The sequence below is a fragment of the Tachysurus fulvidraco genome, chromosome 2 (assembly GCF_022655615.1).
Source record: "Tachysurus fulvidraco isolate hzauxx_2018 chromosome 2, HZAU_PFXX_2.0, whole genome shotgun sequence".
Taxonomy (NCBI): Eukaryota; Metazoa; Chordata; class Actinopteri; order Siluriformes; family Bagridae; genus Tachysurus; species Tachysurus fulvidraco.
The window spans coordinates 25,680,628-25,697,301 of record NC_062519.1 but is presented as its reverse complement, the minus strand read 5'-3'; the positions used below and the strand labels follow the sequence as shown (position 1 = coordinate 25,697,301).

At 39.3% G+C, this 16,674-nt stretch overlaps 4 protein-coding genes across 4 annotated transcripts; 2 read left to right on the top strand and 2 right to left on the bottom strand.

Moving 5' to 3' along the window:
- Positions 1–1,921: 1,921 nt before the first annotated feature.
- On the bottom strand, positions 1,922–3,687 carry gadd45ba (growth arrest and DNA-damage-inducible, beta a). Its single transcript, XM_027169598.2, has 4 exons — positions 3,466–3,687; positions 3,194–3,295; positions 2,848–3,076; positions 1,922–2,743 (listed from the first exon to the last, which is right to left on the bottom strand). Exons 1-4 carry the CDS (start codon positions 3,507–3,509, stop codon positions 2,630–2,632), a joined length of 489 nt encoding a protein of 162 aa, XP_027025399.1. The 5' UTR covers positions 3,510–3,687; the 3' UTR covers positions 1,922–2,629.
- Positions 3,688–6,370: 2,683 nt separating this feature from the next.
- On the top strand, positions 6,371–8,570 carry larp6b (La ribonucleoprotein 6, translational regulator b). Its single transcript, XM_027170120.2, has 3 exons — positions 6,371–6,658; positions 6,793–7,006; positions 7,271–8,570. The coding sequence occupies exons 1-3, from the start codon at positions 6,564–6,566 to the stop codon at positions 8,378–8,380; spliced, it is 1,419 nt and encodes a 472-aa protein (XP_027025921.1). The 5' UTR covers positions 6,371–6,563; the 3' UTR covers positions 8,381–8,570.
- A 170-nt stretch (positions 8,571–8,740) lies between these two features.
- On the bottom strand, positions 8,741–11,787 carry LOC113657947 (vimentin-type intermediate filament-associated coiled-coil protein). The gene is made up of 3 exons (XM_027170121.2): positions 11,099–11,787; positions 10,732–10,932; positions 8,741–9,992 (listed from the first exon to the last, which is right to left on the bottom strand). The coding sequence occupies exons 2-3, from the start codon at positions 10,920–10,922 to the stop codon at positions 9,638–9,640; spliced, it is 546 nt and encodes a 181-aa protein (XP_027025922.2). The 5' UTR covers positions 10,923–10,932; positions 11,099–11,787; the 3' UTR covers positions 8,741–9,637.
- A 1,173-nt stretch (positions 11,788–12,960) lies between these two features.
- On the top strand, positions 12,961–14,487 carry ndufa11 (NADH:ubiquinone oxidoreductase subunit A11). Its single transcript, XM_027169624.2, has 4 exons — positions 12,961–13,118; positions 13,895–13,987; positions 14,071–14,193; positions 14,314–14,487. The coding sequence occupies exons 1-4, from the start codon at positions 13,040–13,042 to the stop codon at positions 14,424–14,426; spliced, it is 408 nt and encodes a 135-aa protein (XP_027025425.1). The 5' UTR covers positions 12,961–13,039; the 3' UTR covers positions 14,427–14,487.
- Positions 14,488–16,674: the final 2,187 nt, after the last annotated feature.

The window sequence follows — 16,674 nt, the reverse complement described above, 5'->3', positions numbered from 1 at the left end:
CTTGTTCATGCATCTGAATGTAAATGTATGATGAGTAAAACATGTAGTACAGACATACAGTGCCATATTAATGCAATGACCATATACTTATATAAGACAATGCTCCCCTTTCCAAGCTGCTTTGGAGTTGGGGTGGATGTGTGGTGGGTGGATAAAATCAGCCATAATTGCTTATGTTTCCTTTGCATGCATGATCTTTTACCCAGTTTGCAAACAGAAGTCCAAGGTCCATGAGCAACAGTAAGGGATGAGATTAGTGGGACGCATTCTTGTGCTGCAATGCAAATCATTAAGTTCTTAATAACGACGACTGAATACAGCAGTCTCGCGTGTTTCGAAACGTATCTCTCCGAGACACGCAGCTCTTCAGAGGAGTTTTTCTTTTCTTTTCCTCATTCCAGTCATAGCAACTGACAAGCCGCAATCTTTCCACCCGCGCACTATAGCCGAAAAACTCTATTCATTGATGCGTGCGTGTTTTATACTCTTTATAAATAACATTTACGCTTTTTGCATTGCTTAATATTATGTGGGAACGGTGGTGCTTGTGAGATCATACATTTCTAGCTCTGTATTGACTTTATTTTGGGTATAAATAATAACAAAGCAGCCCGAGGACGTTTTACAAAACACTATCTAATGATTTCTGCGCTCCCGTGCCAGGTTAACATAGATAAATCGTAAGGTTTGGCATTGCAATGGTTTTCTTTTTCTCCATGTGTTATTGGAAACACGACCAGTGCCCGTTTCTTCGGTTCGTGCCGGGGGAATCTCCACGAGGCACAAAAAATTGCCCATATATGGTCAATGACGTTCCGGAGATACCGACGCGTAATCGGCACTAGGCTGCGTAAGAAGCGAAAGAAATACATATTTAGCTCAGGGAATGCCTACAAATAGACATGCTGTGACCACAAGGGTAAAAAAAATAATAGAGGCGTGTATTTTCCTAATTTTAGATTTATTTTTGACACTATAAGTGTAAATTAAGTGTATGGTGAAAAAATGATTCAAACACCATACAAAAAGATGTTATCACCGACTCTCTATAGGCTATCTGTGATGTAGTGGAGACTAAAGTTGTCAAATACTAAACAATGTTAGGATAAGTTGATAAGATATTTGCACATACTATTGCAGAAAGAGAAATCTGGGTCACTAATACACAAAAAATGAAAAAATTAGCCAATTAATTAGTTTAATGTGATAACCTGGGATTTCAACCTGCATCCTTGTACAATTTTTGTGCACCTAAGTCTTGTAACATGTGTTGCCCTTGGGTTCATCTCCACCTCCACTTACCCACAGAGAGGGAGAGGATGAGCGAGAAGGGGGGGGGGTGTTTTCGAACTACACAACCTTGAAGCTTGAAATTGTGAGGCACCAAAACTACCTTGTGTGCCACAGTGCCAACCTGAATAGACTACAGGACTATTTATTTATTTATTGATTTATTTATAAAACCATTAATTGGTAAATGGAACTTTGTTTATGTAGCACATATACTGCTTCTATCAGCCAACACTATATTTTTGTTCAATGATTATTTGAGTTTGTGAGAATGTGTATACTCTATTATCTACAGTCTGAGGAGGGAGTTTGCCAAAGTAAACAGTCTTAAATGACATCATAAATGCTTGTTCCCTGAAGTGTATTGATGCAATTGTGACGGATATGATGCAGATACCAGTAGATGAGGATGTGAACACTCTCCCTCAGCAAACAAAGTATATGATGTCCATTTGTTCTGCTTGCATAACCTGTAACTTTCCACATTTGAGTATTTGACTACCTGCGTGAAGTTCCTGGTTTGGTTGTGTGATGTATCAGAACTATAAATCCCCCCTAGCACCCCCCACGCCCACACACAACACACACCTCAACCCATTTCACCCCTCAAATCAAAACATTAGTCAAATGCTTAAATTTTCACACAATATTTTATTGAAACAACACTGACATTCACATGATCTTCAAGCACATATATTACTCTTCTTAAGTTAAAGAAAATAAGTTACAAAACTGCATTTCATAGTATACATGTCCATAGTCCATATAGTCTTCTAACACTGGCCTCTTTGCAGTCATTAAAAATAGCAGCTGCAGTCCACATGTTTATATAGTAGCATAAATATGTTTTAAAGATGTTAGTCCAACAAATGAGAAATTGCAATGTTAAGCAATTAAGTCCAGCAGCAGGTGTCCGACAGTTAGGTTTCTACAAGGTCGGACAGTCTCTTTCTCTCTCGACTTCTGTCCATGGCTCGTGGAAAACCGAGTGCGCGCGTTCCTACGCACAGCGCATGCGGGCACTTAGCACCCTCACACACACATACACACACACAACGCGTGGTCCTACGGTTCTCTCTCTCTTCCTCCTCCTCCTCCTCCTCCTCCTCCTCCTCCACCACCACCGCAAAACAACGCTCCCTCACAGCGGAGGACGAAACTGGGCCGAGAAGCCCAACGTCAGCCTCGAGGAACTTTCCTTTCGGTTTCCTCCAGCGTCTTTGCTGAACGGTGGCTGACAAAGAGCGGTAAAAAGAAAAAGCCTCCCTCGCCTATTTCTTTCCGCTCCTCACAGATGATCTGGTATGATTTTCCACGCAATCGCAGATCTCGCCGTGCTTCAGCGCTCGTGCAGTGACAGGCAAGGCACCCACTGGTTTCTGCATCGGCTCTCATCGCAGTAGTTCCCCACGTCCTTCAGCGCTTGACATTTGAGTGGCTGGCACTGAGGATTCTGCACGAAAAAAAGGAAAAGTTTAATCACACGACCTCGGTTAAAGCTGCACATCAGATCAGATCAGATATAATGCAATGATTGCACTCGAGATTAATACCTACATTGACAAGGATGCAGTGGAAATCTCTAGGTTCTGCGTTATTGTTGCTCTCCTTGGTGCTTGGCTCTCCGATGACCTGCGCCAGGCGTCTCAGCCCGGATACGCGCAGGATGTTGATGTCGTTCTCGCAACAGAAAGCTTGCAAGAGGGTGAAATGAATCTGAAGAGCGATATCGTCCTCGTCCTCTTCGTCCGTGGCCAGAACACATAGAACCACACTGTCTGGATCTCTGTGATCGGAAAAATAATAACAGGGAAATCGGTTAAGTTCGTTGCCATTTATCTTTCGAAAGAAATAAAAGGTTCTCAAACTGCTATTGATTCTTCACAGAAGACAAGATACTTACACATTCATTAGCTTTGCAGATTCGTAAACGCCGACAGTAAGGCAATCTTGTCTCTGCGCTGCTACCAGCAGCTCCTCTAAGGCTTGACCCACAGTATCCATCCTAGAAAAAGAAAAAGAACCATTCGTTAGCAACTAGTACAAACGTCTGCAGTTTTAATCTTCATGCACTTTGCCTGGAATAACTTTGAGGAGTTGCACAGGTTTTTCTCTCTACGCATAGTTCATAATTTAAGAACTAGGATTTTGCAAAAGTTCAAGCAAAGTACTTACTTTTTATCAGTAATATTGCATCCAACGACTTCTTCCAGAGTCATGATGTTGTCAAATAATCAATAGTAGGCAAATCCAAACGCCTTAATTAAAACTGCAAACGATAGATTCCAGTAGGAAAGCGTCACCGAAACAGTGCGGCAATAATCCAAATGCGTCTCTGAATGGTTTAGTCCTGATTCCTGCCTCGCTCGAGCTGTTCTCAAGTATCGTCTACCGGCTGTGTCCGAAACCAAAGGATTTATACCCACGTCCTCACATGGGCATGGCCTCATCCAACGCTCACCCCTTCGATTGGTCTAGAAGCTACCCAGAAACTTCTATAACCGCCTCTTCATTGGTGGTTTACGGATCGTCACGGTTAGGACCCACGTGGGGAGACTGCACGCCCCCTCCTTTACCTATTGCTGTTATGTAGTTGTTTATGTCACGATTGGGTTGGAATTTCCTGAGTTTCCCATATTCCTTCCCATTGCTTTAAAAGATAAACATCTTGCATTATGCCCATCACTATTTAATTAGAAATAAACATGTATGATTTTATGCTATAGAAATACAGTCTGTTTTTATAGGTGAATACCCTATATATGTATACTATGAATACCCTGTGTGTGTGTGTGTGTGTGTGTGTGTGTGTGTGTGTGTGTGTGTGTGTGTGTGTGTGTGTGTGTGTGTGTGTGTGTGTGTGTGTGTGTGTGTGTGTGTGAAGCATTTAATTCATGCATTTAATAGCTTTTTGGGGGGGCTGATATTCATATTGCTTAGAGGTTTGCACGTTTGCACTTTGCGTAACACAGTGTTTCCTTTGCCAGTCTGCACCGGCTTTCTAGATGGTGATCGAGTTTATCTACGTTACCTGGAACTTTCTCTCCCCATCTCGCAGTTCACGTTCCAGCCTGTCTAATTATAGGGGACTGCTGCAGGAACAGCATGCTGATGTTACAGCTTCTTGGTGTGTTTTTGTGTGCTGTTGCAGGAATAACATCCCAGAACCCTATTTATAAGGTCAATTAATAGGGGGCATTTATTTATCTCGTTCTTTTCTTTTCTTTTTTTAACAAGATAATTAAATATGCAAAAAAGAGACTTAGTATCAGTCCTCTGCTGTTTGCTCTACTATTGCCAATATAAAAGCGCACATGATTCATGCATATACTATGTTTTAGCCATAGCCTTTAGCCACGTCTTGGACACGCACACACGCACTAAAAGAACGCCTTTACGGCGTTAGCAAAATAAAATGACTAGACCCCTGACGCCCCTTAGTGGACGAGTACATGGGTGTCAGGGAGATCAGTCCTAATTCTTTAATACCGTTGCACAACTAGTGCAGTCCATGGTCAGCTTTTACCACCTGGCGGTTAAAACGTGTAACTGCATCCTTCCATACAACAAACCATTTTATTTCATATTTTAGTTTAAAAAAGATATAAAAATATGGAATAAATTTTAATATAACATGTAGTATATATTAAAATAATGCATTATATACGTGGTAAGGTAACGGTGATACAAGATTTACAATTAAATATCATTTACAATTAAAGAGATTTCTTTTTTAAGCGTTTGATATTTTAGTCGGCTAGTGCCATCTGGAGGAAAAGAAATTTCATCAGAATCATTTTATTTTTCTGGCATTTAGCAGACATCCAGATTGACTTTCAATTTGTACATCTGAGCAACTGAGCGTTAAGGGCCTTGCTCAGGGGCCCATCGGTAGCAGCTTGGTGGACATGAACTCATGAACCGCTGGTCAGTAGTCCAACACCTTAACCACTTGGCTACCTATGCTCATCTATGTAATGTTTTTGGGAAATGAATAATAAGCACGGGATGTATAAATAAAAAAACAAACATTTAATTAATTATCTAGATATTTCATTTATTATTATGACGCTCTGTCTTTGTCCATGTAGGTGTATTTGTGGTCTACAAAGAGCTGTAAATAGCCTCCCTCTCTTTTTGTATGTAGGTGTGTTACTGATCCACAAAGAGCTGCAGACTGGCTCTTTAGTCAGTGGGTTACATAATTGAGCAACGCTTATTTGACTCCTCCATGAAAACGTAATAAACAGGAAACACTTTGCATGGACAGCGGATGGGAAAATAGGCCCGACGTTTATCCCCTCATGCTAAGACAGTGGTCGTGCTGCCACTATTGTCTTCTGCCGAACCCCTGGAGTTGGAATACGCACAACTACATACAACTAAAAGGCAGCCATGGCTTAAACACGACACCTCCAATAACCACTGACAAAAACACTTAGAACTATATTAGGTCTGAATGATGTATTTAGAAACATGCAAAGGATTGCACGCATTTAAAAGTAGCCTACTTTAATATATCGGGCTTCTGTAGCTGTATGTGCTGAAAATTAACCTGTTCACTTTTTTTACCCTTTCACTTTATTGTGTTTGTGAACGAGTCGGCTCCTTGAGTCGGTTCTTATAGGGTTCAGCTATAGGGTGCGATAGCTGCTATTCCATCAGAATAGATAGAAGTAAATCTTTTTAATAAAGCATATGCGTGCTTGCTGATATTTGTAGAGCATTGCTGATTTAAAGAAAGAGACCTGTTTCAATATTGACGTTTCAATATTGAAAATAAAGTGTACACAATGCAAAGTGGTTATTTTGCTCGTTTTAATTTAGAATAAAATTTAAATGAATACATTCAGACTAAATTAGATGAACAAAGATGAACAATCACCGGACATAATATCGCAAAATTTTACTCTGTATAGGAGTCAACTCGGAGCCGAAAGTTCAGACAAATGATTCGACTCACTGAAAAGAGCCGAATTCCCAGAGACACTCTTATTAACGTCGCTCTGTGTATTGCCCAATAGGCGCTTTCTAGCAATTCTGACGTAGGCACATTTAAAGATCTAAAGCGCTTCACCTGGCTTCAGGTTTCCTGCTGAGATACAGGAGGAGCAGCCAGAGGAGGCAAGCTAGAAAACTCATCTGTGCTTATTTCAGCATCAGTTAATAGTTAAGCCTGTTGCAACCCAATCTCAAATCTTTGATAGGCCACTTGGGTTTTTTTTTTGTGTCAAAAACGTGTATTATGAATGAAAATCTCCTGAGTCTTTAGTATGTCTTCCCCTGACAGCTTTCATAGTAAAGACAGTGTGCTCTTGAAAGGTTTATCCTACTACACTGACGATGGGTTATGTGATAGTTTGGATGGGTAAGGCATCAATTTATTCATATTATGTAATACTTATGTTCTTTAGCAATTTTGATGGTAAGGTTTTTAAATAATAAACCTATATACCAACCAATTGGTGTGTATTCAATCCACAAATGAACATTGGGTTGCAGGAGCTCTGTTGAACTGACTGATGTGTTTGAAGACGAAGGGTGTGAGGGTGAGGTTTGGACTCCACCGCCAACTGAACTGACGTGCAAAATAGCTGCCCAGCTTGAGAACTACCTCTCAGATGAGAATCTTGAGGCTGATGCTTTCCTGTTAAAACATGTCCAGAGAAACAAGATGGGTTATGTCAGCCTGAAGTTGTTGACCTCATTCAAAAAGGTGAGTCTGAATCATTAAGGCCTGAAGAAAAACAATAATTAATAGTACCCTCAAATCTTTTAGTTAGAACTTGATTGCAGTGTGTTTGCTTATTAGTTATGGTTCCAAGTTAAAACTCTTCAAAGGAAGTTAAGAGTCCATGAGGCTTTTTTTTTTTTATTTTACCTTTTTGACGATGTAGCAAATCATGCTGACTGGACATTCTCTATGACGAATTAGTGACAACCTTCTCAGCCAGCTTGATTCACCTTCTTTCTTTGGCAGATACGAGAACTGACGCGTGATTGGCGCACTACTCTGGCTGCTGCCCAAACTTCTCAGCACCTGGAGGTGAATGAGATGGGAAACAAGGTACGACGGAGAACACCAATCCCTGACCACCTGCTCTGCCTCCCTACCACTAAGCTGCTGCTTGTCTGGAACTTCCTGGCCGGCGATGGTTCTACCAAATTCGAGGAAAGTGGGTCATCTAGATCTGATCAGCAAGGGATCATGGAGACTGCTATGTACATGTTTGGTTCACATGGTGCAATCACTTCTCTTCGTATACTCCGCCCAGGAAAAGAAATTCCTGCTGAGCTTAAACGCTATGCGAAAAAACATGCTGAGCTTGGGCGAAAACTTTGTGCTGTCATTGAATATGAGTACTTGGATGGTGTGCGCAAGGCATATGATATTCTGAAAGCCCAGGAGCAGGCACAGGGTGGGAACGGTATCCACGTGGTACTCCTAGGGAGCCAGGGAACACGGAAGCAAGGGAGCATTCAGGGCCGAGCAGAGTTGGAGTCAGAGGAGAACATTGATAACGACTTCACTACAAGGAGAAACCGGAAGTCCAAAAAAGACTTCTACTGCCTGGAAGATTCAGTTTTGTACAGTTCCTCAGAGTCAGACTTCACTCCAGCCTCACCACGTCCTAACCGTAGAGTTTCGCGTCCTCAGGCTCAGTATGGTAGTCCCCTGGGCATCCCACGAATTTCCACTTCTCATTCTGACCCTTATCGAAACCCTCTGAGCAGCCCGGTAGGCAGTCCTCTCTTGCCACACAAGCTTTTTCCTGGAGGTCATGCTGCTTCACCACTAGCCACTTCTCCATTAAGCAGTACTCCAACTTCCACCTGTTATTCCTCATACCATAGAAGCAATTGCTCAGGGGATTTCTTGCAGGATTGCACTGGGTATGGAGGGAGTCCATGGGTCCAACGGCGCAAAAATGCTGCACAGGCTTTTTATCCAGAGAAAGGTTGTCCATTGCCCCCAGAACCGATAAAGGGCACTATCAGTTTGCTAGTGGTGCGCCAGCCATTGGGCCCTGATGGTACAAAAGGTTTCCACAACTGCATTGGTAGAGGGAAGGTACTGCTTCCACAGTGATTCACTGGTGGATCTCTGAAATGAGTTTGAGGGGTGATATCCAGTGCAAAACTTATTTTTTTTTTGTGTGTTTCAATAAATATTGTCAGTACTTATGTCCATGATTTAAAAAACAAAAAATCCCGTTAGGGTAATTGTTTTTGTATTAAATTAAACACATTAAATAAAGGTTATCTTTGTAATTGGTAGGTGGTGTGAAATAATTACTTAAAACATCACTTGACTATGTTCTAAACATTACCAGAAAGAGTTTCATATAACACATTTAGCTTTGATTTTGGTACAAAAACCTATATATGGTGACTTCTTAACACCACAAAGAATGTCTGATTTACCAAAATAGCACTGTATAAGCCAATATAGATTAGCAAAATAGTTTATTAATGTAGAATAAATAATTCCATAGACCAAATGATCACATCTGAGGCACCAATCGACTCTGTAGAAAATAAAAAGGTAACACACACACATGCCCTGATACACAAGCACTGTGCCATGATGCAGTAGCACACTTCACCATTGCATAAAACAGTAAGATATTTTAACAGTTTCTTTTTCTAGCTGTAGTGTTCCAGATAGGACAGTTGATGACTAGAACATGTGCAACAGTTACCCACTTGAATAAGAAGACAAAACATCCAACAAGCCGATAAACTAGAACCATTCTTTTTTTTCTCGCCAAATAATGCTTGCGTTGCATAATTGCATTAAATTAATTTATATTTGGATCTGACCTGAAAATTAATGCTACTAAGGGGATGACGAAGGAATAACAACTAAATTAAGAAAAGAACATTTACAAATTGTGATGTTACTGGCAACTAATACATACATACAATTTTTGTTTGAATGACGCAACTTAATGTACGAGTAACATTTGTATTTACTCAGTAACAACTGCTTTTGTCTTAAAATGTATAAGGGTGAGGCTTCTCATTTTCTTGCCTCACTGAATGATGTTTAAGACAAAAAAAAGATTGACCTTGCATGTTTAAATATTTTATGGTGGTCAAATTCCAAAATGAAAAAGTTTAGAAATAAGTGGATATGGGGTTAAAACCTTTTTGAATTTTTGTTTTAGGCCATTACATTTAATCCAACTTTACTGTAATAACATAACCGGAACAGCTTGCAGAATCATACCCAGGCATCTGGATGGAAAGTATTAGTAAAATCTGGGTCTCATAGTGGACAAAGTTCCACATTTGCTCTACCAAAGATACAGACTAGAGAAACATAATAGATCCATTCTTCATCTCATACTGTTGTTCCAAACATCACGCCCTCTAGCTCTGGATCGTCCATGTCATCCTCGCTGAGTGAAAAGTCTTTGTGATTGGAGATGCCACAGGGGCTGCAGTTGGACTCTCCATCTGTGAGTGAAGTGTCTGCTGTGGCATTTACCAAGTCAATAACAGGCCCCATTCTCTCAGCTTCAGCCATCTGGGCCAGCATGCTGTCTAAAAGAGGACGGCTTTTGCAGATGTTGTCTAACAGCTGGCAGCGGTGCTGCAACTGCCCAATCAGAGAATCTTTCTCCTTCACCATGTGCTGAAGTTTCTGAATTGATTCCTCTGACTGACAAAGCTTCTGATGGAGGTAGGAAATCTCCCTTGAAAAATAGAATGGAAAAAAGGCTACTTGATTACAATGGTGAAATATCAATTAACACCAACCAAATGTGATTACAATACTAAATACTTGCTAATATCACACACACACACACACACACACACACACACACACACATATATATATATATATATATCCTTTGCCATAAAAAAAGGTTATGTGTCTTAACTGTAACTCTAAATACAGGTTGGTTGCTAACAGAGCAAAGGGGTTATGAAACGTTCATACATTGTGACCAGAGATCATTAATATTAAAAGGAAGGATCTCATAAAAGCTGGAGACTTCTGGTGAAATGAGCAACAGCCATCTTTGGGTACCAGTTGTGGGCATGTCCAGTAATGTGAATGTAAAGTTGAGAAAAGTGAACTTAATGTAGTTCTGGAGTGACTCGATGCAGAATGAGAGTGAAGTGACCGTAGTGCTCACGCTGCTTCTCTTTCATATGATGTGATGCATATATACACTGAATATATATTCAAACACCAACGATCAAATAAATGATCAACCTTATTACTATGGCAACCAATAGTAGGAAATGAACGACTTCATAGTACAAATAAATATATAATGTGTGTGAACGTATAATTAGTAAAAATAACTAACTAACTAACTAACTAACTAAATAAATAAATAGAAAATTATAGTAAAATCTTCACCATCGATAGAGCTCCAAGATCACTGCAGGCATTATGATATGCACTGGATATTTGTCGTTTACCTGTCCTTGTTCTCCGTTATTTCCTGTATAGATGTCCTGAGTTGTTCGTCTTTTCTGATCAGACTCTCAGCCTGCTCCCTCAATGTGTTCTCAGCTGCCTCGAGTTTCTGCTCCAGGTCTGCGACTCGTCTGTGCAGAGCTGCAAGATGCGCGTTTGCCTCCCTTATTTGTACCGGTGATGGAGACGACATGTCAACAAACCTATCAGGACGTATTAACAGAATTTATATCATTCGAACAGCATGTATTATAGACGTGACTGGCCGGCAGGAGCGCATACACATACATCATCAGTGATGCAGGTCTCGGTTGTTGACAGATGGTACAGGACCTAGCTGTCTATCCTTTAACCTATATAAGTACTTACCCGTTTCAGTCCTCCCCGATTAGCAGCCTGCTGTTAGCTGAGTCACATGCACAAGAGCTGTCCGAGCAATTGCTTCAGCTTCATTGGCACTAAGCGGTGACTTTAGCATAGCAAGCCTAGCTAACTAATAGCTACCTATATTTTAGCCTTTCAGTCTCGTCTTGAAGCATTGATGCTACTAATGAACGTTACAGCTTCACCTCCTGTCTACTCGCAAGCCTTGGCGACAAGAAGACTATTCTACAAATACCAAATGTTATTGTACAATCTTTTAAAATAACTGACAATGATATAGCTTGCTATTGTTTGCTCTTATTTTTCACTCTCACAATCGTTAGCTTCGGCAACTTCGCAAAAAGCTATTGATGTGTCGTTTGACGACGAGTCAACTCTTTGAACAGGATCTTTTAGATGATCGTAGTGAACCGATTCGCACATATGTGCAGTTTTTCCCCTTTACTCGTGTAGTGTATGCATTTAAGAAAAAATGGACACATCACCTCAATTCATGTTTAGTAACTGCTGCATTCGTGGTGACATGTGGTGTTTCTTTTGATAATTAAATAGGTTTTTCTTTGTCTGTTTAAACAGCATATGAGTGTCTTCATGTATCTATGTAGAATAAATGGCTAATAAATGGCATCTATCTATCTATCTTAGATTTTTTTTTTGGATTATGGCAAAAACACCGCTTCCAAGCTGTAAGAGTCGGCTCTTATTGGTGAACTGAATGATTTACTGACTCACTGATTTGATTCACTGAAAGCCAAGCAACCTGTGGGTGCTCCGCCCCGGAAGTAAAGGGCCAAAAGCCCAGCTAAATAAGTACATTAAATAATTATTAAATAAATAAATAAATAAATAAATAAATAAATAAATAAATAAATAGCATTGTAAATTACCCAATTTAACCCACTGTGTGTACCAAATTGTTATTTGGTATTAGCCAACATTGTTTGTGTGTGTGTGTGTGTGTGTGTGTGTGTGTGTGTGTGTGTGTGTGTGTGTGTGTGTGTGTGTGTGTGTGTGTGTGTGTGTGTGAGTGGGTGAGAGAGAGAGAGAGAGAGAGAGAGAGAGAGAGAGAGATTAATTTTCCACAGTGTCCAAATGTCCTGGGTTTTATTTTTTTATTTTTCCTTTTATTTAGTATATGTATTTTTCCAATCAGGTATTTCAGAATTGTGTATGTAATTATGCACATTATATGTTTACTATGGGAAGCAGCAGGACCTATTCTCTTTTTATAAGCAAAATACTCTTTTTTTTCCAGAAACTTAAAAATATACATTGTTAGACAACAAATAGATTGTATAGCTCTGATGTGGACAATACATTTGGGGTTGTTGAGGAATTACTAAAGATGTACGTAACATTTATTCAGTAAATTGTCTTCATCTGTAGTTTGGGGTTATTTAAAAAAAATTCACTCAATAATCTTTATACTTATTAAATATTACTGATTTACCTTGAGTGATCATTTTTTATTTATTCTCTGACCCAATGGGTGTCATTGACACTCCTGTTACAAAGAGGTTAAATTATAGCACAAGTCACTTATTAGAAGATATATAAGTTATATTTTGGATGGGTACTTTAAGTTTCTTGGGAAAATGCAGATGAATGTTTGTTGGATTCTCTGTCTATATGAGTATCACGTTTTCCTTTCATGCAATAAATACACGAAGTAAATGAAAGATGCAATGTCATGCAAAAGTGTCGAGAAAAGAATAGCTACAATTTAACAGTGATCTGCAGAAGAACAGTGATCAGCAGAAGAAGAGGAAATCTTTTTATAGCCACAAATATCCACATGCTGTTACCAAAGTGTCCTAAAGAGGGCGCTAATAAGCAAAACTAAAAGAAGGATAAACTCAGTCTCGCGCTGTCTTCTCGTACTCCTGAAGTCTCGCGAGAGTGTAATGTGCCCTTGTTTCGTCCATAATGGGTTACTGGGACCTCGAAGAGGGGAAAGACTGTGTGGAGAAAACATGGATTACCACCAAGCTGGGCACCGCTCTTGGTGAGCACCTTGGACATCTTTGCTGCTGTGTTTCAGTTGGTTTCCTTTTCATAATTGGGGTCTAGTGGAACGGAAGAACTCTAGCTAGCATTAGCATGCTAGCAACCTAGCTAACCAGATAACTAGCTAGCCTACTCTTCATATCAGAACTGATGTTATATTTAAATTAAATAACGCTTTATGTACAGCCCGTGTTTTTCTACGTAAATCCCCAGCATACTCATCTATACTTTAGTCATGTCCAGAAACATTCTTCTCTTTTGCTCCTATTGTTAAACCCCAAACTAGTTCCTCTACATTTAAACCCTCTCTTACACCTGTGTTTTAGCTTAAATCTCACTCCTATGTCTCTTACTTAACCTCAGCTTTCTTTATCTTTTACACCTGTCTTTAAACCCAAACTTTACTTCTCTATCTTTAAACGTTACCTTTCTCCTTGATCCCTTACTCTCACGAAAAGCCAGGTTTGTCTGTTTAAGTGGCCTAGAAAATATCTGCACTGTATTTAAAAATTATGCCCTTTTAGACATTCTGGCTAATAAAGCACAGTGACCCACTCTGGTAGTCTTCCATATATAAATGGATTCATACATGCAAGTGGGTATTCTACATAAAATAACTACACAATACAACAATAAACATAAACCGGTTAAAGTTTATTACAGCAAATCAGTTTGAGGTTCTGCAAAAAAAAAAAAAAAAAAACGATTGCTTTACAATAATTCGTCTTAAAATGAATGCTTTATATGATTGTATAATAATTGTTTTTTCTTCAGGGCTGGTTGGCTCAGCATATCATATTGTGCTAGTCCAGCCAGAAACCTCACTTGAGGCATTGACCAGGGCAGCAAATGGCACAGTCACGATGGGTAAGTAACGCACAATTTAAATTGAAATGATAGTGGTGCTTAAGTTGAACTGAGTCTTTGTGACCTGTTTGTGACATTTTTAGCATCTCTGGGAGCTATATTCGGAATCACTACTTGTCTGAGTGCGCATGTGAGAGATGCACCTGATGATCCCACCAACTACTTCATCGGTGGATGTGCATCAGGAGCCTTTCTTGGGGCTCGAAGTGAGTAAATAAAATATATTGTTTATTTAAGAGTCATGGTCTTAGTTCATGATGTCCAGTAAGAGTAAGATAAAACGTGTCTAATGTGCTGTGTTTATTTTTTTCCTGTCTGCTGTACAGCTCACAGTGTTATGACGGGCACAACTGCTTGTCTGGGACTGGGAATTGTTGCCATGCTCACTAAAGTTGGGAAGAAAGAGGGCTGGAGGTTATATACTGAACCCAGACTGTAAAACCTTAACTATTGTTATGTTCATATTGTATATTGCTTGAATAAATCTTTATGAATTGGAAGAAAATGTATGTTGAATAATTGATTTGGCTAGTTGGGTCAATGTGCTGATTGAAGTCAGAGTTTATTTTAGAGAATTTTTTTTTGTTTGTTTGTTTTTAATCACAATTTTAATATGATTATTCCTTATCTTGGCCACAAGGTGGAGATGTTCGTCAACACTGATGCATACTTCTTTTTAACCTGCAGAGTGCAACTTTCAGTGCATACATTTTCAACAGTAAAAGAACAGCTGTGCATTCAGGTATATACTATAAAACCCATCACTTTATCTTCGTATGCTTTGTTAAGGGCAATGGACTGGAAGTTTGTGAGTTTAAATCCCAAGAGTTTTAGCCCTGTGTATGTACACATGAAATGAAAAATGAAATGAAATTAATTCTGCCAAATCTTAGATCTAAATGTAAAGCATAAGGATTCTGTGATTCCATCATGTTATAAGGTTATTTACATTTTAACACCTAAGTCTAATCCTACAATCATTCCATGCATATGAACACATTCATTTCAGGGTGGTCTGGCGTGCACTTGGTCTTGCATTTGCTGAAAACTTGGACCGCTCTACTGCTTCCAAGCAGCTCTCTTCAGATCTCTACTCTGAACAGAGCCTCGGCTCTATTATAAGCCATTTTGAGAAATTGCCAAGGTGCTAGATTTTTATTGCCATGCCATTGAACTCACTAGACCATATTTACAGGCAATTACTGCAACATTTACAGAGAATTAATTGAACACAAGAAACAGCTGTTAGTTGTTTACATTGCTTCCTCAGCTGCAGAAGGAGGGCCGATTTGTAGAGATGACTTGTGTTTTATGGCTTTCTGTGTAGAATAACATATAGCTAAGGTGATGCAACCTAAGTTGAACTACTTGGAGTAACGAAGTAATTCATTGTGATGGTGATGATTAATCATAGGTTTCATTTCATGAACGTACAGTATCTGCAAATCAGCATTCAGTGAGCTGCTTACCAAATCTATTATACAAGTTTCAATTATTATAATATAATGGTTTATGGTCCATTTCGGTTGAATCAGTCAATTCTTTTTGGTCTAAATTATGACTTCTTTAACCAGTGTTAAAATATTTAATGTCACTGATTAGAAGTAATGTGTAAGGAAATAAATGAAGTCTGTCACAGTTTATAAGAAATAAAGTGCTGATATTTATATGGCCTATCTGTCCATATCAGGGATTTATATTGTGTTGGCCTCTTCCTAGGAACAACTGGAGGTTTATAATGAAATATCGCCCACGATATGAATCTGTTTTCAATTTTTCCACGAAGCCTCATTTAATAAATGATGAGTTGAAACAGGTGTGTTTGCGCTGGAAAATATCTCCAAACTGTTTTGGACTCTGAGCTGTGCATTGCTGTATTAAATGTTCTGTCTGGCTGTCTGTGTAGCCATCCTGTCAACATTTTCCTGAAGTTGCTGTAGTCTCAATGAAATACGATTCAGTTGAGCAAATTCAATTGGTTTTGGATTGGAAAAAAAAATATGTGAGGCCTCAGAATTCTTCTCAGAATTTTCTCAGAATTCTTAGGAAAAAAAATCTTGAACCCTGGTCTTTGCATCGTTCTGGATGAATCCCTTAAAGATTATATGTATTACCTTTTCTTCAGGTACCTCTTTATCCTGATCGGGGTCATGGTAGATCGACAGACAATGTCATTAACAATGGCCACAATGCAGAAGAAATCAGCAGTCCATCACTGGGCACCTTACCCATATATGTTCACACCTGTGGGTAATTTATGATGTACAACAATCCACCTAGGAACATGTTTTTGGACAATCAGAAGAATATGAACATGTGGAGAACATGCAGCAAAGTCAGAAACCTGAGCTCTGGATTGAACCTATAGGAACTGTGAGGTGTTGATGCTGCCCACTGCACCACCTTACAGCCCAAAGCTAAAAATTATTAACGCTGATTATTAACCCTGAGTGTATTGTATAAACATAATGCGTGAGCTATAAAAAAAAAAGCTTATTTAAAATAGCTTCCTCGGGAGATTCTGCTTCTGATAAACCCTGTATTGGTGATCCCTGTGTTGATTTCTCTCTAACCTTTTTTTTTTCAACTGGAGAATTAAAATGTCTTCTAATATAAAGAAAATGTTCTGATAAATCTGGAAGGAAGCTTTGCCTCACAGCCTACAGCAAGTTTCCTTTCAGTCTTTG

Excerpts from the sequence above, each read along its gene's own strand:
- ndufa11 (XM_027169624.2), top strand. The coding sequence starts at position 13,040 with ATGGGTTACTGGGACCTCGAAGAGGGGAAAGACTGTGTGGAGAAAACA. Across the intron at positions 13,119-13,894 it reads CAAGCTGGGCACCGCTCTTG|GGCTGGTTGGCTCAGCATAT; the intron begins GTGAGCACCTTG and ends TTTTTTCTTCAG. Across the intron at positions 13,988-14,070 it reads AAATGGCACAGTCACGATGG|CATCTCTGGGAGCTATATTC; the intron begins GTAAGTAACGCA and ends TGACATTTTTAG.
- gadd45ba (XM_027169598.2), bottom strand. The coding sequence starts at position 3,509 with ATGACTCTGGAAGAAGTCGTTGGATGCAATATTACTGATAAAAA. Across the intron at positions 3,077-3,193 it reads TCTGCAAAGCTAATGAATGT|AGATCCAGACAGTGTGGTTC; the intron begins GTAAGTATCTTG and ends TTCCGATCACAG. Across the intron at positions 2,744-2,847 it reads TCCACTGCATCCTTGTCAAT|AATCCTCAGTGCCAGCCACT; the intron begins GTAGGTATTAAT and ends TTTTTCGTGCAG.
- LOC113657947 (XM_027170121.2), bottom strand. The coding sequence starts at position 10,922 with ATGTCGTCTCCATCACCGGTACAAATAAGGGAGGCAAACGCGCATCTT. Across the intron at positions 9,993-10,731 it reads ATAACGGAGAACAAGGACAG|GGAGATTTCCTACCTCCATC; the intron begins GTAAACGACAAA and ends CTATTTTTCAAG.
- larp6b (XM_027170120.2), top strand. The coding sequence starts at position 6,564 with ATGTCTTCCCCTGACAGCTTTCATAGTAAAGACAGTGTGCTCTTGAAA. Across the intron at positions 6,659-6,792 it reads TTATGTGATAGTTTGGATGG|GAGCTCTGTTGAACTGACTG; the intron begins GTAAGGCATCAA and ends ATTGGGTTGCAG. Across the intron at positions 7,007-7,270 it reads TGTTGACCTCATTCAAAAAG|ATACGAGAACTGACGCGTGA; the intron begins GTGAGTCTGAAT and ends TTTCTTTGGCAG.